The 23,101-nt window shown below is 37.8% G+C and overlaps 1 protein-coding gene across 2 annotated transcripts in view; it reads left to right on the top strand.

Moving 5' to 3' along the window:
* Positions 1–5,145: 5,145 nt before the first annotated feature.
* SLC36A4 (solute carrier family 36 (proton/amino acid symporter), member 4) overlaps positions 5,146–23,101 on the top strand; it is a 36,523-nt gene continuing 18,567 nt past the window's right edge. The window contains exons 1-7 of one of the 2 annotated variants that reach the window (XM_010855163.1): positions 5,146–5,851; positions 7,331–7,421; positions 8,820–8,908; positions 9,895–9,990; positions 12,355–12,439; positions 17,464–17,691; positions 20,213–20,311. In XM_010855163.1, the coding sequence (XP_010853465.1) occupies positions 5,730–5,851; positions 7,331–7,421; positions 8,820–8,908; positions 9,895–9,990; positions 12,355–12,439; positions 17,464–17,691; positions 20,213–20,311 (810 nt within the window). In that variant the 5' untranslated portion in view covers positions 5,146–5,729. Of the gene's footprint in view, positions 5,852–7,330; positions 7,422–8,819; positions 8,909–9,894; positions 9,991–12,354; positions 12,440–17,463; positions 17,692–20,212; positions 20,312–23,101 lie in introns of those variants that run through there. The other variant, XM_010855164.1, reaches the window with a different exon arrangement.

The following is a 23,101-nucleotide window of genomic DNA, read 5'->3' as shown; positions in this document are numbered from 1 at the left end:
GGCGTGGGTTCGAACGTGAGAGGAGCCAAGTCCCAGGACACTGGGGCGGACCGAGGCCGTGGAGGGGACTGACCTCGGGGTCCGCACCTGCGCAGGAGAGCGCGGTCAGGCGGGGAGCCAGGCCTGCAGAGGGTGTCAGAATGTGTGTGTGTGTGACAGAGTGAGTGTGTGACAGTGTGTGAGTGTGTGAAAGTGTGTGTGACAGTGTGAGAATGTGTGTGACAATGTGAGTGTGTGTGACAGTATGTGAGTGTGTGAGAGAGTGTGTGTGTCTGAGACTGTGAGAGTGTGAGTGTGACTGTGAGAGTGTGAGAGAGGGTGTGTGTGTGTGTGTGAGACAGTGTGTGTGACTGTGTGTGTGCGTGTGTGTGAATGTGTGACAGTGAGTGTGATAGTGTGATTGTGTGTGACAGTGTGTGTGTGTGTGTGAGTGAGAGAGAGTGAGTGTGTATGTGAGGTCGGGTGGCGTGCACTGAGTGTACGTGTCAACGGCAAACCACAGCCTGCGCTGTGACTTGCACTGTTTTTTTCCAGCCGTGCTTTAAGGAAGTTGTCACAGTTGGGCTTTTCGGAGGAGGCACCCGGATCGGGAAAGCTGGTGAATCCTTAGCTTACTCTCCGCCCCCCGGGCGTGGCCATCGCTCTCTGATCAGACGCACACAGCTGTTGACTCCCTTGGCAAGCTTTTGTTTTCCTCCTTTCCTTTGGGGTCTTATCTTGGCGACGGGGAATATACAGCATTGTTTATGGTTTCCCGCTGTCAAAAGGAAAACAAAAGTAGAGATCGGAGTGGTAATAATATTGTTCCTCCCAGTTAAAAGCATCGTATTAGGAATATTTGTAATTCGTTGTTAAATCATTAAATGATTAAAAAAGAAGTTGAGGGAATTCCCTGGAGGTTGAGTGGTTAGGGTTCCTCCCTTCCATTGCAGAGGGCACAGGTTCCAACCCTAGGTCCGGGAGCTAAAATCCTATTTGCGTCTTTAGGAAATACTTTATTATAGTAACAAGGAGACGTCCTGTAATACTGTGCACTTTGCAGTTGATTTCTTTCAAGTCCCAGTAATGGTAGAAATAAACATAGCGGTATTGAATATTTGCTGTGTGTCAAGTAGCGTAAGTGCTTTACCTACGTTTTGTCTCCTTTAATTCTCACAGTGATGAGTGAAGTAGGTGTAATTATTATCCTTGTTTTATAGATACAGTAATTTTAAGCTTATTAATGGTAGTACCCAGATAGGAACCCAGGTTTATCTGTTGTAAATTCGTTAATAACCCAACCCAGTGAGGATGTCGGGAAATGTGTATTCTCATGCATTACTGGTAAAAGCAGGGTAACATATTTATCCTTAAAAATGCACATATTGTTTGACCCAGCATTTCTGCTTCTAGAAATATTTCCCAAGGAAATAAGTCATGAAACATATCAACAGATGTTCATTACGTCATTTATAAAAGAGAAAAGCTGGTGACTATTTAAATGTTCAGTTAAAGGAAATTGTTTAGATAAATTGTGATATAGCTATATGGTCATATGCTGAATAGCCATTTAAAGTTACATGGGAAGATATTTGCCAGATATATTTTTACTAACTGAAAAAATTTTCTAAATTATTTTTTTTAAGTTGTGTCTGCTCATTAATTCAACACATATTTGTTGAGCTTCTCCCATGCAGTAGGCACTGCTTTAGGCATTTGGGATACATCTGTGAGCAACACAGATCAGATCAAGATTCTTGCTCTCATGGAACTTATACTCTAGGAAGAGGAAGCAGACAGTAAGCAGTAAGACTAGTATCAGTTAATGTATATGTGTGTGCTCAGTTGCTCAGTCGTGTCGGACTCTTGGCGACTCCATGGACTTTAGCCCACTAGGCTTCTCTGTCCATGAAATTTTCCAGGCAAGAATCCTGGAGTGGGTTGCCAATATCCAGGGGGATCTTCCCAACCTGGGGATCGAACCTGAGTCTCTTGCGACTCCAGCATTGGCAGGCAGATTCTTTACCACTGCGCCACAATGATTACATTAGGCTAAAAGTGCTATGGAGAAAAAGAACAGAGTAAGGGAAATCAGGAATGAGAGTCAGGCTCGGCAGTTTATAGTATTTTATAAAGTTGTCTAAATGGATTTTATTGAAACAGAGAGATTTGAACAAAGACTTGAAAGACGTTAGGGGATTAGTCAAGTGGATATCTGAAGACAGACTATTATAGGGAGAAAGAACAGCTGGAGTAATGACAGAAATAGCAAGAAGGGCCAGGAAGCTGAAGCAGAATGGTCAAGGTGGTGATAAAGCCAGATTATGTAGTGGTGTGGACGTCCATATAAAGCCTTTAGCTTTTACTCTGAGAGAATAGGGAGCCAACGCAAGGTTTCAGGAGAGGAGAGACATGATCTGACTTTAATTCTAAAGGATCACTCTGGCTGCTGTGTGAAGAATAGACTTAAGAAGGCAAAAGTAGAAGCAGGTTATTTCAGCAAATCAGCAAACAGATGGACTTGTCCTTCACAGCAGTGTGGTAGCAGCATGGAGGATGGAGAGAAATGGTCAGACTCTGGGTATATAAAGCAGAACCAGAATGATTTCCTGACAGGTTAGATGTGGAGTGATGGTGCAACAGAGGAGACAAGGATAACTCCAGGGACCTGCATGTCTGGAAGAATGGAACTGCCATCATCTGAGATGTTGTGGTGGTTTTATAGTATGTCTGCAAATTCTTTGATGTTTCTCTCTTCTAGAGGAGGAACTTAATTCCCTTCCCTCTGAATGTGGGCTGTATTTAGTGACTTGTTTCTAGTGAATAGATATGATGGAAATGGTGATGGAATCGTGGAAATGGTGGCAGTGACCCCAAAGCTGGGTCCTGAAAGGCACTGTGCCGCGCTCTGTCTTTTGGATCGGTTCCTTGCAGGGAAGCCTGCCGTGCTGTGAGGATACCCAGGCAGCCATAAGGAAGAGCCCATGTGTCATGGAACCGAGGCCTCCTGATGCAGACAGCAAGTTCCCATGGTTAAAGCTGGGCAGAGAAGGCTTGGTGGTGAAGATCAGGAGTTTAGTTTGAGGCTTGCTAAGTTTGAGATGTCTGTTAGATTTGGAAGTGCAGATGTTGAGTAGGCAATGGGATTTATGTCTAGAGTTAGTGAGAAGCCCAGTCTGGAGATAAATATTTGAAAGTCATCAACATGTAGATAGCATTTAAAGCCGTAGGGCTGACTGAAAATAAACTGAAGTGAATTAACATGTTTGTGTATACTCTAAAATGTTGCCAGTGGTAGTTTCTAGGTAACGAGGTCATTTTAATTAAAATTGCTTATCTTTATATTTTCTAATTTTCTACAATGACCAAATATTATTTGATTTAAAAAAGAATTTTAAAAATTGGCTGTCTATGTGAAAAGCACTAGTAGAGTTGTTAAGATACAGGTTTCCTTGAGCTTAAGGTCTAGACTTTATTTCAGAGCGAATAGGAACCTCTGGAAGCTTTCGTGCTGTACATATGCTCTCTGCCTCAGAAATGGATAAAATAGTTACTGTTTCTATCTTATATATGGTAGTATATAGATTTAGGTGGCAACATTATGTTATTTTTTAGAAAGGAAGTTTTCTACTTTAGTTTATCCATTGTCAAAATATAAGTGGCTTCTTTTGCTATTATAAAAGTAAGGCAAGTTTATTACTTTCTTCTTATTTTTTACATTTTCCAGAGAAAGACAGAAAAAGGTACTCATGCTTTCGTTGTCTGTATCTATCCTTGTTAACTTATTCACATTTTGTATTATTTCCTTTTTTAAATTTATATTTAACTTTTAAAACATCATTGCACTCATGCTGTGATTATCTAGCTTTTTCTTCCTCAAGAGTTGGTATATTATCTCTGTTTTGTTCAGACTTTGAAAGCCATAATTTAATGTCAGTGTCATAGTTTACAAAGTGGATGTACTCTAGTGAATTGATCAATTTCCTGATTGTTACACATTTAGGTTGTTCCCAAATTTTAAGCAAAAATTTTGTTTTGATTAACATCTTTGTGCAGAAATCCTTTTCTTCATATACTACATTTGCAGACGTGGGATTACTCAGTGAAAAGGATAAATATTTTAAAGATTTCAATTCATATTGCTGAATGAATGTGATTGTTCTTTATTCTGATGATAATTGGAAATTTCAGGTTGATTTTGGGTTAGGAAATTGAGATTGAAAAGAGCATAAAAACAAAGCTAAAGAATGTTCCAGTATCTTAAAGCATAGCTTTACTGTTATGAAAACCTGTTGTACTGAGTTCCAGTTAGCACTAGGATAATAATGGTAGCTGCCTAAATCTTATCTCTCCACATATCCTCACCTGAAACCTGTTAATTCAACAAGATCACAAGAAAACACATTTATGAAATTATTCTTTTAGTATAGGAGACCAAGGATACCACAAACTTCAGATAATCTGTGCTACTGCTGCTGCTGCTAAGTCGCTTCAGTCGTGTCCGACTCTGTGCAACCCCAGAGACGGAAGCCTACCAGGCTCCCCGGTCCCTGGGATTCTCCAGGCAAGAACACTGGAGTGGGTTGCCATTTCCTTCTCCAGTGCATGAAAGTGAAAAGTGAAAGTGAAGTCGGTCAGTCGTGTCCAACTCCTAGCGACCCCATGGACTACAGCCTACCAGGCTCCTCTGTCCATGGGATTTTCCAGGCAAGAGTACTGGAGTGGGGTGCCATTGCCTTCTCCGAGATAATCTGTAGATAGAAAAATAAACAGACAGTTTCCAGCAGAGATCCTTTTGCTGCTGCAAACATGGAGAGTGGAGCAGTCTCTGTGGAAAAGAGGAGATGGAGCAGGAGGCTTGGAAGAAGCGCAGTGAAAATCTCCTTCAGAAAGGGAAAGTGTAAAGCATGGTATATATTTATAATGGAGTACTACTCAGCCATAAAAAAGAATGAAATCCTGCCATTTGAAACAACGTGTATGGACTTGGAGGACATTATGCTAAGTGAAATAAGTCAGACAAATACTGTATGATATCACTTATACGTGGAATCTAAAAAATATACCAAACTAGTGAATATAACAAAAAGGCTGACTCATAGAGGACAAAATAGTAGATACCAGTGGGGAAAGGGAAGCAGGGAGGGGCAATATAGGGTCAGAAGATTAAGAGGTACAAATAATTAGATATAAAAGCCGCATGCAACATGGGGAATATAGCCAATATTTTATAGTAACTATAAATGGAGTATAACCTCTAGAAATTGTGAACCACTGTATGTATACCTGTAACTTACGTAATATTGTACAACAATATTAAAAAGCTTTTTAATTAAAAGATAAAAATATGATTGCCATTTATGTACTCAGTATGATTTGACGCTAACAAGAGATAAAAGTTCATTGGACTTTTATCTCTTCACTTTTCCATACCATAATTCTATCATCATTTACTATAAACCTCATGGAGACAAAGTAGAAGACGCGTTACAGTGAATACTTACGCTTTTCCCCTGCACTGCTTAGTCCAAACAAAACATCCAGCAGTTAAGTCTAGTTGTTTCTTTCTAAATACGGTAAAACTATTAATGTGCATTCTAAATATGGTAAAAGTATTAATGTGCATTAACTTAGGGTGGAAATAGTAAAGATGAGTAAAATTGCATGGGCTTCTATTAAAAACTTCATTTACACCAGTGTTAACTCAATTTTTAAAATGATGGTGAAGCACTTTTTTTTCTTTTTCAGATATGGATGTAATGAGGCCCTTAATAAATGAGCAGAATTTTGATGGGACATCGGATGAAGAACAGGAGCAGGAGCTTCTGCCTGTTCAGAAGCATCACCAGCTTGATGATCAAGAGGGTATTTCGTGAGTAATTAGGGTTTAAAATGTCTTTTTCTCTTTTAATTCACTGTATATTTTGTAATCATCTTCTACAGACCAGGCACTGGATACTGCAGAAGTCACAAAGATGAGTAAGACATAGTCCTCACCCTCAAGAGAGTCATAGTCTATTTGGGAAAGAAGAAAAACATCTAAATTACAGAGCAGTGTATAGGAATCACTGCATGATGAAAGTGAAAGTCGCTTAGTTGTGTCTGGCTCTTTGCAACCATATGGACTATACAGTCCATGGAATTCTCCAGGCCAGAATACTGGAGTGGGTAGCCTTTCCCTTCTCCAGGGGATCTTCCCAACCCAAGAATCAAACCCAAGTCTCCCGCATTGCAGGTGGATTCTTTACCAGCTGAGCCACAAGGGAAGTCTAAGAATACTGGAGTGGGTAGCCTATTTCTTCTCCAGGGGATCTTCCAGACCCAGGAATCAAACCGGGGTCTCCTGCATTGCAGGCAGATTCCTTACCAGCTGAGCTACCAGGGAAGCCCCCTCACTACATGATAATATATATCAAACGCTATGAATCTTGAAAGTAGGGGGATTGGATTGAGAGGAATAGAATTTTCAGAGAAGGGGCTTCTGCAATGTTTAGGAGTTAGACTCTGGGAAGTAGGCAGTAAACAGTTCTTTATGTCGAGCGAATGGTGTGAAGCAGTCATGGTCTCAGGAAAGCAGTAAATATTTAAAAAATCTTTTTTGTTATTTTGTCATCATTAATAGATTTGAGTAAGTTATTATTCTAATGATAATTTGATAGTTAAGCAAAGTAACATTTTTATTGACCAAAGAAGAATAGTATAAGCTAATAAAAATTTTAGATAAGCATTTTTTTTTTCAAAATTAAAAATTTGTGCCCTTCTTCCTAGTTTAATTTGTGTTTTCTTGGCCAAGAGACTCTTCAAATGCCTCTTGGAATGCTTTCTTAGGTGAAATCCCTTGGGAGTTCATGATTGTAAAAGCTGATTAGTATTTATCTTACTTGATGATATACACAGTTTTAGAAATTGTATATTTTTTCTTTTAATTAACTTCCTCTGAGGTTGATAATCATAGATAAACTATGTTTAATGTCATGATTGCATAGTGCAGTAAATTGCTGTCTTACCAGCTTAGCTGTATATAATATTCAGCATTGTTCTGAATATCATAGCAGCAAAGAATCTTATGAGAAAATTGCCTTTCCTTTATTACTTTAATATGTACAAAAATACTTTCATTTAACTCATTTAATCTCCATAATAACCCTCTATATTCTGCTTTTAAAGCGCAATGGTAGGACTTGAGCCAGATATAACTTCTGGCTCCTTTAGCTTCTGGTCGCATGGAAATGTTAGTTTGATTCCTTGCCTAGATAAATTTTTAGTTCCCTTCTGATGCTAAAACCATGGTCATGTAATGTTAATAGCTTTTGTTCTAAAATGTTTAATTCTTACAACTTCTACTTTTCAGGTTTGTACAAACTCTTATTCATCTTCTTAAAGGAAACATTGGAACTGGTCTTTTAGGACTTCCACTAGCAATAAAAAATGCAGGCATAGTGGTAAGACTCATCTTTGTAATCTCTAGTTAAAATACAGTCACCAGTCTTAATTTACAGCAAAATTTAGAGCAAGTTAACATCTAGCCTAGTCATATATAACCTGGTCATGTGACAACTAGATAGTCATTTAGCTACTGTTGTTAAAATTATATGCACTGTGATAATATCTAACTAAAAATGAAAATTAATTACTCTTTTCATTTCTACCTAATTACTTGTTTACAATATTTAACAGATCCTAAATCAGTATCTGATTTTTCCAAATACAGTTAGATCTTATTAGCCTTTTGGATTTGGATTTGGATTTCCAGATATAGTTAGATCTTATTAGCTTTTTGGATTTTCAGGAATTTAAGTGATACATTCATAGCAACAGATATATTTATAGAGTATTAGTATTGGTGAAATTTTATAGTTTTTTAGATTCTGAATAAAATACATAGTTTTCAGGTTTTAAGAATAATAGTTATAAAAAAAGAATAACAATGTCTTTTGAAAACAAATATTCAAAGAGTTTGTTGGAACCAATTATTGTAATTATAGAGAATCCTGATAGGGGAGTATTCAGTTATGAACTAATGAAATTGTATTTAACATTTTTTTTTAAATTTTATTTTATTTTTAATCTTTACATAATTGTATTAGTTTTGCCAAATATCAAAATGAATCCACCACAGGTATACATGTGTTCCCCATCCTGAACCCTCCTCCCTCCTCCCTCCCCTGTATTTAACATTTTTTAACTGATGAATTTTCTTAAGAAGAGTTTTAACTATCATTTTGGACTCTGTCCATCCTAATTTAGAGAAACTGAAAAATTTCTGATTATAAAAATAACTTTGGCAATATTTTGTCTGTCAATAATCTACGCATCACTTTAATTTTTGTAAATGAATACTTGAAATTTTTATGTACCACTTTTTCAAATAATTATTTTCTAGGCACAGTTTCTCAGGTGTGGTTCTCAACAAGTGATACACAGAAGTAGATTGCCTACAATCTCAGATGATACAGTGCTTTTTAGTAACTTAGATAATGTTTTATGGTTGCGTATACTTTTAATGGTAGAATACCAGTTGTCACAGACTTGCCATCTGATGTTAAATATCACACTGTATTCTATTCTATTGTGTGGCATATCTATATTCTACGTTCATAGGTTTGGATAGTCAAATTGATAAGAGGTAATCATATGTGGTTGTCTTAAATATTACTAAATTCTTTCTGTATCAAATCCATTAATTTCTATTATGTAAATCATTCTTTAATCATTTTGTCTAACAAATATTTATTTGTTACTGAAAATTTGTCAGTGACAATAGTCTGTTATTTCATTGTTTGTAAGATAATTTAATTTTTATTAAACTTAAATATTTAAAACTTCTGTTTTTCCCACAGCTTGGACCAATCAGCCTTGTGTTTATAGGAATTATTTCTGTTCACTGTATGCACATTTTGGTACGTTGCAGTCACTTTCTATGTCAGAGGTAAATGTGGATTTGTTAAGTCTATTTAATTTATTTTAAAGCTATATAGTTTTTAAAGGATAAAATAGTCTTATATTTCTACTGTGCTTTGCAACTAGACATTTGTTACATAGACAATTCTAAGTGAATAATTACGGAGAAAGGTAGCATTTTATATGATTGAAATCTGGTCAGCATGAATATACTTCTTTTAAAAGTAGTGAAATCAAATTTTTTTAATATAGTGTAAATGAAAAAAATCAGGGAAGATATATGGGGAAAAAGGAGGCAGCAGGGCTACTTTTAGTTAAAAAATAATGGTCATTTTGTTACTAATTTCATTTTGAGTATAAGACCTTTTATGCTCTTTGCTGATATGTGGGTTGGTAGATAGTAAAATAATATTTGTTTTATTTTTGTATCAAAATGTTTCTATTGGATAGTGAACCAACTTTTAAACAAACATTGTCTATTCTGGCAAACTAATATTCTAACTTTAACTCACTTTTGTTGTTGCTAAATGTTCTTAAAACTTTAGGCAGGTCATTTATGATCTTTAAATAACACTGTATACTTGAAAAAATAGAAGAGAGAATGTGGCTATTAGATTATTAAATAGGGTAATTTATGTGACAATATATTATAAAGCCCTGTATGGGTTTTAAAAAATAGTGCTGTTATAAGAATGGAATAATTTAGGCATGAACAGTGTAGTTGATGTTTTTAGATAATTGAAATATTTAAATCAGTGAAACACAAATATTATATTATATAAATTTAACAATTATATAAACTTTAGCAGTGGGTTAAAACCTAATATATTGGTTAAAAAGATATATAAAAACTTTAAATTTCATGAGATGTCTTTAGAAATATGCAAGTCTCCAAATTTCAAAAACTCCTCTGTCAGTATATAGTCCATTTATTGATGTTCTTTTCAAGAAATGGATTTATGGAACAGTTTAAAATTTTTCTTTTTCATATGCATGTATGTCATTACATTTCAGGTTTAAAAAGTCAACATTAGGATATAGTGACACCGTGAGTTTTGCTATGGAAGTAAGTCCTTGGAGTTGTCTGCAGAAGCAAACAGCATGGGGGCGGTAAGTACTTGCTATGTTATTAATATATAGTTATCAATATAGGTATGTTAATCTGATAAAGTACATTAATAGAAGTATAATAAAATTGGGGGGAGACATAAGTTTTAGAGTTAAATGGATTTGGGTTCAAATTTCAGCTCTATAATTTTACAAATTTATGATCTGGGTTAAAGAATTTTTATTTTATTTGAGTTTTTTCACTATCAAGTGAGTTTACAATAATACTTCACAGAATTATAATGATAGTTGAAATAAAATGATATTTATAAAGCACCTAGCTAGCCTATGATGTAATCATGTTCAATAATTTTTAAGTAAAGGAAAAAAAGCAAGAAAAATGTTGCAATCTCTATTTCAAATAAAATTGTAATGTTTAGCCCATATTCATAAGACATCTGAAGTATGTATTTTAATATAATGTTATTTTTATCATTGTATACTTTAAATGTAACTTTATTGTTGGCAGACATGGCTAATCAAAATCAGGTGAACAGAAGACTGGAAAATAAGCATAGGCAGTTTACAGCATGCTAACCAAGCTACAAATAATGTGTGTGGTGGGAGTTAAAAGAAGGAAAAGGATGGTATTAGTAGAGTGGTTTATGGTTTGATTTTGAGGAAGTTAGATGTGTCTGTGAGCTGCTCAGCGTTTCCGGCCTGATACACTGTGCGGGAGAAGGAAGGAAGCCGAGCCCAATGCCCTGGGGAGTGCCTCCAGGACCCGTCTTCCTCCTCCTCCTGCCAGTCTAAAGGCAGCTTTGTCTGCTTTTCCTGTCTAAAAGAATGGCTTTCAGACAGAAGTGACTGGGATGAATGTTGGTAAAGGGTACTAAAATTAAAGGTGAGTGAAGAGATCTTAAAGAAATACTTAAATGTAATTCATCAGAGAGAAGAAATTTGGATACATTTCAAGGTACCAAGATTATTTACACATGAGATCCCTGAAGAACCATGAAGAAAGAGAGTTATGGCAAGAATGAAAATAGGCAAGGGCCCTTCCAGCGCCACATGGGAGGAGGAGGGCTTGTTGACTTTTAGACTAGACTGCTTGATAGCTTGACATTAATGGTCAAACAAGAGACTGTAATGAATTAGTAAGTGCAAGCTCGTTCCCAGAACAATAGGCGGAGGTGTAGACTGTGTACTAATAATATGTAGGCAGACTTTTAACTTGATTATAATCATACCCAAATAATGCTAATTTGGCCAGTGATTTCCCTTCCCCACTTCCATACCCGCTGTGTTATGTGGCTGGAATTGTTTAGAGTATCTGAAAAACTGTGCACAGAGCGAAGCACCTGGAGAAGTCTCTGGTGGAATGATAAGGACCATGCCCCCAGTCCTTTCCCATTTCATATTATTAGTGATTTGGATGGTGGGGAATATGCTCATCCTATTTGCTGGGAAATACACTAGTTTGACCTGAAAAAGATCTTGAGAAACAGAAGAGATGGGCTTAATGTAATTGATGAGATGTTTTCATGAAATCACTTTATATATAGATACCCTTATTAATCTGTTGATTTTCAGAAGTAAATAATGGGAAAATTGGGAACTTTTAAGTATTATAACATTTTTTGCTCAATAATATGTCTAGTGATATGCAGATCATAAATATGTGCTCTTTGTGGAAAATAAATATTTTAAGCAAATAGAAAAAAGTGGAAGCAGTGACAGATTTTATTTTCTTGGGCTCCAAAATCACTGCAGATGGTGACTGCAGCCATGTAATTGAAGATACTTGTTCCTTGGAAGAAAAGCTATGACAAATCTACACAGCATATTAAAATGCAGAGATATCACTTTGCTGACAAGGTCCATGTAGTCAAAGCTATGGTTTTTCTAGTAATTGTGTCTGGATGTGAGAGTTGGATCATGAAGAAGGCTGAGCACCAAAGAATTCATGCTTTCAAACTGTGGTGTTGGAGAAGAGTCTTGAGAGTCCCTTGGACTGCAGGGATATCAAACCAGTCAATCCTAAAGGAAATCAGTCCTGAATGTTCATTGGAAGGACTGATGTTGAAGCTCCAATACTTTGACCACCTGATGTGAAGAGCCAATTCTTTGGGAAAAAACCCTGATACTGGGAAAGATTGAAGGCAAAAGGAGAAGGGGGAGGCAGAGGATTAGATGGTTAGATAGCATCACTGATTCAGTGGACATGAATTTGAGCAAACTCAGGAAGATAGTGAAGGTCAGGGGAGCCTAGTGTGCTGCAGTCCATGGGGTTGCAAAGCATTGGATGTGACTTAGCGATTGAACAACAACAACATTATGAAATATTTTAAAATAGTTAAAAGGGAAAAAATATATTGGCATTTCTTCAGCTCTTACTAATACTTATTTGTGGGTATCCCTTTTTAGGAATGTGGTTGACTTTTTTCTGGTGATAACACAGCTGGGATTCTGTAGTGTGTATATTGTCTTCTTAGCTGAAAATGTGAAACAAGTAAGTGTTTTTCTCCAGTTTTTGAAATCATTTTCTTCTGATGCCACAGTTATGGCATCATATTTAGATATGACATCAAACATAGATGGTTTGCAGTCTTGGTAGAGACTGTCAGTTTAAACAAACATGCAAAGCACTGAAATAAAAAAAGCTCTTTTAGCACAATGCCAAAGTACATTTCTTTATGTGCTTTAACTGATAGTTGGCCTGTATTATTCTTACTTTACCATCTGTTTTTATTTAGTTAGTCAATAAATTTTATTAATTATCCACATGTGCATGGTACAATTGTAGGCATTACTCAGTAATCTAGAGTACTTCTGTAGGTATTTTAATGCAAAATCATGTGAATATGTGTACTAAAGAATCTATATACCTAGTATATATTTGAGCTTCCCTCGTGGCTCAGCTGGTAAAGAATCTGTCTGCAATGCAGGAGACCCAGGTTCAATCCCTGGGTTGGGAAGATCCCCTGGAGAAGGGAAAGGCTACCCACTCCAGTATTCTGGCCTGGAATTCCATGGACTGTATAGTCCATGGGGTCGCAAAGAGTCAGACATGACTGAGCGGCTTTCAAGTATATATTTGACTCACTTTTCTAAGTATAAGATAACTTCATTTTATATTTAGACCAAGATTTGGCAACCATTTTTTTGTAAAGGGCTAGATAGTAAGTATTTTCAGTTTTGCAGGTTGTATGATCTCTGTCTCAACTCAGCCGTAGACAATAATACGTTATATATGGCTGTATTCCTATAAAATTTTATTTGCAAAAATAGATGGTAGGTTTTGGTCTGGGGGCCATAGTTTGATAAAGCCATCCTTTTAGAGTTTTAATGGTGGAAAGGGTCACTGAGTCATTCTTTTATAAATAAGAGAGGTGATGCTTTTATCAGCATTATTCATCATTGGTGATGTGCTTTTGATTTTACAAGTATTTAATTCTTCAAGTCGTATAGTTTTAGGATTGCTACTGCTAAGTTGCTTCAGTCATGTCCGACTGTGCGACCCCATAGACGGCAGCCCACCAGGCTCCCCTGTCCCTGGGATTCTCCAGGCAAGAACACTGGAGTGGGTTGCCATTTCCTTCTCCAGTGCATGAAAGTGAAAAGTGAAAGTGAAGTCGCTCAGTCGCGTCCGACTCTTAGCGACCCCATGGACTGCAGCCTACCAGGCTCCTCCGTCCATAGGATTTTCCAGGCAAGAGTACTGGAGTGGGGTGCCATCACCTTCCTCGAATTTTAGGATTACTGACTCAGTTAAGAGGCTATTTAATGTCAAGATAAGATATCCCATTTTGGCAGTTATTTTATAGAATATGGTGGAAATGGTGCCTTTCTAGGATTGTGCAACATGGTAGTAGTGAATGTTTTCTATCATCCCCTAAGAGAGCTACCAACAAGCTTGACTTAAAGTTATAGATAATGCTTATAACGCTTTATGATCCTATATTTATAAACTGTGATACAGTTTAATTTTTGCAAGTGCACTGTAATATGCTCATTTTATGAATGAGGATACAGAGTCTCACAGAGCATGAGCAATGTGCCCCAGGTCATGTAAATTAGGCAGAAACCTAAATGCCTCATACAGCTGCCACACTACTGTTCTTCCTAGGGCAGGGCATTGTCTGACTTTAGTTGTGAGTATGTGTATGACACAGACTATGTAAGTACATAAAATAAATATCTGTAAGCTCAGGATTGGTGACTTTCTTCTATGAAATGTTATCAGTTGCCTCCAAAGTTGAATGGAAGAACTTTACTCATTTGCACATATCATAAGACCAGGTAGAAAAAGTGACTCTCTGGAAGGTAAGGAGAAGCTTGCAGTTGATAGAAAGATGAAAGTTCTTTTGCAGCCCAAAGAGCAATATGGAAAAACACATTGAGGCAGATGTGAGAAAAGTTGAAAGCAATGCTAAGCACCTCACCTTAGAGAGCAGACAGATGATCACTGAAACAGCATCATCAGACATTGCCCCTCTCTGCAGAAGTGTCCTCACATTTGAGAGCAGTCTCCAATAAAGGACACACAGGTTGATTAAACCGTACTAATTGCTACTACTTTTACAGTTAAAACCTGTAAGGTTATTACCACCTTGATCTGCCTAAAACTGAAGGTTCAGTATTACATTGAACCAAAGAATTAAGAGTTTAGTTCCCGTATGGAGTTGTGCGTCTCTTGGTCTGTAGCTGCTGCATGGCCGTTCTTGGTCCCGTTAAGCCGCTGTGGACAGTTGGCGGGGTGAGGTCCTGTGGCGCTTCCAGTGAGGCTGGTCCATCGTGGTCATAGGAGCTTCTCGCTGCTCTTACGTTAGAATGCTCAAGAAAAGGTCAGATAGACAAAATAGTGTATGGGTATGAAGAACAGGGAAGGGCTATTACATTCAGAGAAAAAAAATGTTGTGATACCAAAGACCATGGACTTCAGAGTCAAAAGATCTGAATTCAGGTGCATGCTCTCAGTTTTAACTTACACTTTGGGTAAGACCCCTTATTCCTGGTCAAGCCTCAATTTCCTTATTTGTAAAATAGGAACAATAGCAAAATCTCGCATATTCCTCACAGCCTTATTGTGAGGCTCAGCTGATGAAAGGTTGGTGAAAGCCTTTATACAATGCATTATGCATTGTATATGCAGTATGCAAATATAGCATATTATAGCTTTAATTCTGCATTTTAGCTTTGCTGAAGAACATCATCTGCCTTTGGAATTTTAACCATTAAATCACTGAATTGAAAAGTTAATAAATTGTAGAATTTAGTAAATTTGAGCTCTACTGGAAGCAACTGAATTTAGTAATTTTATCTTATAATATTTATTTCAGTGTTTTGCATTTTGGTAAACATGTGAGAGCGTAGGAAGTCCTATTAGATAGCCAATCTCTGTCTCTAGAGGGCACCGAAGGACTCAAATGTTTACCTGAATCTTGCTCTGGGTATGTATCGATATTTTTATTTTACTTTATTTTTCAATCTTGAGAATTTCCTATAACCGTCTTTCTGCCAAAGAATACTAAACTATTATGAGAGGTTTGTGATAGAATTGATGTGAAATTCCCAAGCACCTAACAACTCAAACAACCCTTTTTAAAATTGGTTATATGACTCCTTTTCTCTTGCCAGGAATCCTTGATAGAGCTTAACTCTATCATTACCTCATCTTGATTATGGGAGGTACTTCTTTGAATACCTGTACTTCAGAAGTATTTGGTTGTAAATAATTTGATGACAGAGAAAATTGAATCAACAAATAAAATATCTTCTTAAAAGCCCAGTGCTGTAAACAATCAATTTTGCTACTATTTCAAGTTATAGAATATAAAATAGAAAGTTTTAATGGCCAATTATAAGATAAATGAGAGCTGTGCATTTCTTAAATGGTCCATGGCATAACCTGAGAGTCTGCTAGTCCAGTATGAGTTATAAGTTGCCAACATAACTTAAAACTAGTAGGTATAGTCCCTGCAATTTAAGATGATAATGTACATTTGTAGTGACACTAAACATTACTTATTGTGGGTAAGGGTAAAATTAACCTCCTGATTTATTAATCATGTCAGAATTGTGTTCTGTACTTCTGACTTGTTGCCCTCCTAGTGCCGTATTTCAGGGGGGAGAGATGTCACGGAGGGGACCGGGGGCTCCTTGGGCAGGCCCCTTGTTAAGGCTTGCAGCGTTTTGATCAGGTGACCGTGTACCTGTCCACGCTAGATTCTTGGGTCTCAGACCTGGGTTTGAATCCTAGAACCACCACTTACTGGCTTGATATCATATAGAGTTTTGTTTTTTACTTTCCCTAAACCTCAGTTTCCTCAACTATAAAATGGAAATTAATATTACCACCCACCTCTAGAGAGTTGTTTTGAGGATTAAATGAGATGTTGCATATCAAGTATTTAGTTCAGTACTTGACACAGTGTATATAAATCATAATTTTCTTTATATTTCTCCTTCATGAGTATAAGTTGGTGGAAGTTTTCTGTCCCCTCTTCCTTAGTCTCCTGGTAATCCTGTATAGGTTCATGAAGGGTTCCTGGAGAGTAAAGTTCAGTACCTGACACATACAAAATACTCAGAAAATACTTGCTGTTACTACTGTAAGTTTTGGTTCTTAATTTATATATCCAGAGATGTGATAATGTCATTATGTTCAAAGGAGGGTACAGTGTTTGGGGCAAATAGATTTTCACTGATATTTTTATTTTAGTATGATCTGCCTCTTCTGTGAGTTTTTAAGATTATTTGTAAAGTCCTCTATAATTTCATTTCTATTTTTGTAAGTTGGACTATTTGATTAATTGAATCAGGGACAATTTTTAATATATGGAGCCTATAAATTATGGAATCTCTTTTGGAAGCTAAATATTGGTTTATAGAAATAGCTGAATAAATTTTGAGGTAAAGTTGGTTTATCTTATAGGAGCTTTTTGCTCTGACAAAAATTTATTGTCTAGCATGCAGAAGATAACTGATTTTTAATAAATATTTATTGACAGTGATACTAATTCATCAACAGTTGCTTTATAGAATACCTTTAAAATTGGGCTCTGATTTCTGAGTTTCATTTGGATTACTGTACATTTCTAAAAGGCACTTGGAGATTGTTTTCTGCTTTGAACAAACTGTGTTAATAGACTACCCAATGGCCATTCTAGACAAGCATACTTCTACTTTTGATTATCTCAGAAGCAGACTGAGCCTTTGCAGTCATCACGAGTGTCACAGTCACAAAGCTTCGAAATGCATTAGCAAGTCTGTCCTCATAAGTTTCTAGTGAGCTTTGTTTTCACAGTATTATAAAGGTATTTTGCAAAGAAGACTATTCTAATTATCCTTATATATATATATGTATTTCTAGGTTGCTAAATTGTCTTGAAACTATGTATTTTATTTATTGCAAAGGAATTTATCATAGAGTGTATATAGATCATAGTTTTCTTTATATTTCTCCTTCATGCTTATAAGTTAATGGAAGTTTTTGTCTTCCCTCTTCCTTATTCTCCTGGTAATCCTGTATAGGTTCATGAAGGGTTCCTGGAGAGTAAAGTGTTTGTTTTGAATAGTACCAATTCATCAAGTCCATGTGAGAGAAGAAGTATTGACCTAAGGATATATATGCTTTGCTTTCTTCCATTTTTAATTCTTTTGGTCTTCATTCGTGAGCTCAAGAATCTGTTTGTGCTTTCATTCCTTGCCAACATATCCATGGCTGTCAGTCTTGTGATAATTTATCAGTACGTTGTTAGGGTAAGTATAACATGTTTTTAACTGTGTCGTATGTTTTTTAACAAGTAAACTTTTTTTTTTTTTTTTTACTTTAGAGGTAAAAGTGATGATAAGTACAGATCCTACTTCCTATGTGTCACCTAGGAGGTAATCAGGTTTTCTTTTGGGGGATACTGCTTAGCTGAAGAAGTATATGGCATAGAGGATGAAAGCATAGGCTTTGTAGTCAGATCTGGTTTTGAATCTTGGTCAGTATGCTTCTGAGCTGTATGGCATTGCCTCAGAAGGTAGTAATGCCTGCCCTACTAGAGTTGTGAGATGCAGGACCCTGCCTTAGTACACTGCCTAACATGAAATAAAGAACTCATCAGTGTTTTGTTTATTCCTTTAAGACTTAAACCAATCATAGGAGATGGGCGTCTAGCTGTGATGTTACGGTTTTATTTCACGCCTGAAGCTTTACTTGCCGCCACCGCTTCAGCTCACTGCCACTACCCTGGACTGTGACCTCTTTCTGCAGTAACCACAACTGAGTTCATCGTCAGTAGTCTAGAGATACTTAACTCAGTTTCCTTAAAATAGTCTGTTGAGGGGATCCAGGGGATCTGCAGATCCCTTAAAATTATTTATAAGATTTAGTGTTTCTGTATGTAAATGTGCGTTTCCACCGGGCACCTGTACAGCTTTCATCTCTCACTGGGGCCAGTGACTCAAAAAAGGTAGAGAATCCTTGTTTTATTCTTTTCTGATGCAATTAGACTTTTTAGACATTGCTGCTAAAGTAGTTGTCCTAAAATCTCCATTAGCAGTCCATGATGAATTCTCCTATGATGAGTCTCTGTTTCTTTTTTGCCCTGTCTGAATTCCAAAGCCTGTGGACTCGTTGTTATAGCACATGTGAGTGGAAGAGGAGAAGCAGAAGGACCTCATAAGATTTTCTAGAATTCCTGATGCCTTAGTTGGACATCTAGGAGTTAGTGGAGCAGAAACGTATGTTCCTGAGGTAGAGTTTGTGAGCCTTGAAGGACAGTTTACTATTATCCAGCAGTCCAAACATTTTAATTTTCCATTTTGATCCTAACATGTTTTTACTCATGTATCACCATCATGTCACACAGTTCTACTTGTGCTTCAGGTTTGCTCAGTTCAGTAGCTCAGTCGTGTCCAACTCTTTGCGACCCCATGGACCACAGCACGCCAGGCTTCCCTGTCCATCACCACTTCCCGGAGCTTGCTCAAACTCATGTCCATCTAGTTGGTGATGCCATCCAACCGTCTCATCCTCTGTCATCCCCTTCTCCTCCTGCCCTCAATCTTTCCCTGCTTCAGGGTCTTTTCCAGTGAGTCAGTTCTTCGCATGAGGTGGCCAAAGTATTGGAGTTTCAGCTTCAACATCAATCCTTCCAATGAATATTCGACTGATTTCCTTTAGGATTGACTGGTTGGATCTCCTTGCAGTCCAAGGGACTCTCAAGAGTCTTCTCTAACACCACATTGTTGGAAAAGCATCAGTTCTTCTGTGCTCAGATTTCTTTATGGTCCAACTCTCACATCTGCACATGACTACCGGAAAAACCATAGCTTTGACTAGGTGGGGGACCTTTGTCAGCAAAGTAATGTCTCTGCTTTGTAATATGCTGTCTAGGTTGGTCATAACTTTCCTTCCAAGGAGCAAGTCTTTTAATTTCATGGTTGCAGTCACCATCTGCAGTGATTTTGGAGCCCAAGAAAATAAAGGTTTTCTAGGCCTCTCTTATTTCCCCAGTTATCCCTGTGCTGTCACACTTCAGTGTCTTTGTTCATGCTTTTCATCAGCCTCGAATTCCGTTTCCTGTCTGGTAAGGCAGAGAACACAGGGTGGTGAGGAGACTTGGGGTAGCTGGGGGAAGTAGCCACTTTGGACCCAGGCATGTTGAACAAGATGTGCAGATTGTAAGTTTCCAGATAGTGAGGGTTGGAACTAGGCTGTATGAGTCAGCACCCACATCGAAGCCAGAGTCAAGGCTTCTGCACAAATAATAAGGGTGATGGCAATCGTCAGGTCAAAGAGTAAAACACTGAGACTAGAGCTCGGGAGCCACGCAGGGTTATGAGGTAGAAGGCCAGAGTTGGGCAGCCTTAGAAACCAAAAGAGCAGTGAAAGTAGAGTGGGAACGAGTTTCACTGGACACTGTCGGCAGTGGTTGATAATTGATTGTATGGCCTCAGCTCAGATGTTGACTATGCTTGCGTGTTTCCTGCTGTGGCAGGAGCCATGCCCAGTGAGAACAGCCTGGGCCTTACAGGTGGAAGCAGGTAATCAGGAGCGTTTAGCTCAACTGGAACGTGTGGGCTCGAGGGAGACAATTGCTTCTGGCAGTAAAATCCTAAACAGCTTGGCTACCTTTAACATAGGATGCTTAAACTTTTTATTGAAAGAATTATTCATATTTGTAATCCACATTTGCTAGCGTGAAGCTCGTAAGTATATGATTTCACTCTTCTGCTTTAAATTGTTTCAAACAAGTAAGTAACTTACGTTATTTTTTCTTTCTTTCTCCAGAATATGCCAGATCTCCACAACCTTCCAATAGTGGCTGGTTGGAAAAAATACCCCCTCTTTTTTGGTACTGCTGTATTTGCTTTTGAAGGCATAGGAGTGGTAAGGATTTAGTCTTTATTGTTATTTTTTAAAATCTTAAGTCAACACAGAGACTTACTTACACTTAAAAATACATGGTTTTCTTTCCTGTTTCTGGGGTTTTTTGTTGTTGTTGTTATTTCTATTTTTTTATTCCTAGAAAATGATTTGCATTTTGGTATGATAATCTTGAATTACAGTTTAGTTCCTCTACTAACCAGGAGTTCATCCATGTTTTATCTTGGATAATTTTCTTAATAAGTAAAATGAGAGCGTTAGAATAGACTATTTTTAATATTTTGTTGTGAAAATTTTCAAACCTATATAGTGTGATGAACTCCTCTGTAAACATCACCAAGCTTCAAAAACCATTAACTCATGGTTAATTTTATCTGATCTATATTCACTTTACTCTGTCAAGTCTGGGTTATATTTAGACAGATCCAAAACATCATATCTTATAGATTAGATTACTAGAAATTGATTGAAATTGTTATAAAGTTTACTATTACATAAGAAGAGTCAAACATACATTCTTTTTAGATTTATGCATATCATATTTGTTTTGTGAAATGATGTTATCATGAAGCTAATACCAAGAGATACAAACATCGTGAGGATTCTGAGATCCTAAATATTTCCATTCAAGATGCTTCCAGTTCAGGGACACCCTTGGGGCCTAGTGGTTAAGACGCCGAACTTCCAGTTCGGGGGGTGCAGATTCGGTCCCTGGTTGGGGAGATAAGATGCCAAATGCCATGCGGTGTGGCCAAAAAATTAAAAAAGATGTTTCCCATTCATTGAAAGCCTGGAATGTATAGATTTGGGCAAAATAGGATATTGCTATTTGTGTGCTCAGTCAGTCGGTCATGTCCAACTCTTTGTGACCCCATGGACTGTAAGCTGCTGGGCTCCTCTGTCCATGGAAGTTTTTGGGCAAGAATACTGGACTGGGTTGCCATTTCCTACTTAAGGCAATCTTCTCGACCCAGAGATCAAACCTGCATCTCTTGTGTTTGGCAGGTGGGTTTTTTGACACTGCCACCTGGGAAGCCCGCATACTACATTTGATCTTGGTCAAAAGACCATGTCTTTTTGTCTTTTCACACTGTTCATGGGGTTCTCAGGGCAAGGACACTGGAGTGGTTTGCCATCCCCTTCTCCCTGGGCCACTGGGTCCTTCTCCAGTGGCCCAGACCCTGATGCTGGGAAAGGTTGAGGGCAGGAGGAGAGGGGAGCAACAGAGGACGAGATGGTTGGATGGCATCACTGACTCAATGGATGTAAGTTTGAGCAAACTCAGGGAGATAGTGAAGGACAGAGAAGCCTGGCATGCTACATTCCGTGGGGTCGCAGAGTCAGACACGACTTAGCAACTGAACAGTGAAAGGCTGTAGCTTATGTTTCATAGACTGATGTTTGGTGTGGGAGCAGAACCACTGATAAACATCTGTTTGTATGAACCACAGACAAAATAGAACTGAGACAATTTTATGCGATTTTAGTTGGGTTTCTGCTCTCTCTGAATTCTCTTTTATAGAATTCTTACTAATTCTTGGAAGGTCCATTTATCCGTGTTGTAGATTTTCATTTCTGCTTTAACTAGTAAGCTGTAGTTAAGCTATTGGACATTTCCAGTTAAGTGTTGTTCCTCTGACATCTCAGATTCAACAACTCTGAAGTCTGACACATACTTTTTCTTTTTAATATAAAATCAGTTTCACTTTCTCATTTCTCTATTTCTTTTAGTTTACTTTTGGTTGCTCAAACTTGAAACACTGGAGTATTTCTTTTCACTGTGTCCTTGGTTTCCCCATTCCAGCCAGTAGCTAAGACGTATTGAGTTTTCTTTTCGTATTTCCCCAAATCAGCTCCATAAATGAGGTTACGTGTGAAACAGGCGGCGCTGCTTCGTGCAGGTGGAGCCTCCGTAGTGTCCGTTTCCTTCCCTTCCTGCTTTCCTGGCTGCACTGGCGCCACCCCTGACTTGAGCTTCTCCTTTCAGTCTGGGTTTCCTCTGAGCATAGGACTCGTGCACTCTTCTGTTTTCTGTTAATCACTCACAGTTTTCATATGGACTGACCTAACTCACCTGAAGAGCGGAGATAACATCAGTTATTATCTCACGAGGTTATTGTGAGGACTATATGAGATCCTACATGCAAAGCTTTTAGAAAAATACCTGGCACATTGTAAGCACTCAGTAAATACTTATTATAACTTAGTGTCTTTTACTGTGTGGTCAGATTTGTATGCCCAAAACCTCCAAAGATTTGCCTACAAATTAAACTTTTAAATTAGCCTCCTTTTTTTTTAAGGTTTTCTTTTTCCCCCCATAATGTAAATATTTATTCATCTCATTGGGTCTTCCCTGGTGGCTCAGATGGTAAGGAATCCACCTGCAATGTGGGAGATCTGTGTTCGATTCCTGGGTTGGGAAGATCCCCTGGAGAAGGGAAAGGCTATCCACTCCAGTATTCTGGCGTAGAGTATTCAATGGACAGAGGAGTCCATGGGGTCGCAAAGAGTCAGACACGACTGAGTGACTTTCACACTTCACACATTCATCTCATTAAATTGACAGACGACAGATACAGTTGGATAGAGAATCAGTTGTAGATGTGTGTACTTGGGTCAGTATGTGTGCATGTACCTACTAACTCTGTCTGCTGAGAGAGCAGAAAGCAGTGGTACCCAGGAGCACTGAGCCCGCTTAGTGCCCAGATCTTGAGTTCTAAATCTGATTTTCCAGCAAAGGAAACAAAGTTCTTTGGAGAAATGGCTGCTTACAGGACGGAAGCAAGGAAATTC

Source organism: Bison bison, unplaced genomic scaffold, assembly GCF_000754665.1.
Source record: "Bison bison bison isolate TAMUID 2011002044 unplaced genomic scaffold, Bison_UMD1.0 scf7180017864356, whole genome shotgun sequence".
Classification (NCBI taxonomy): Eukaryota; Metazoa; Chordata; class Mammalia; order Artiodactyla; family Bovidae; genus Bison; species Bison bison.
The sequence above is the reverse complement of the archived record's forward strand: the minus strand, read 5'-3'. Positions and strand labels throughout refer to the sequence as shown.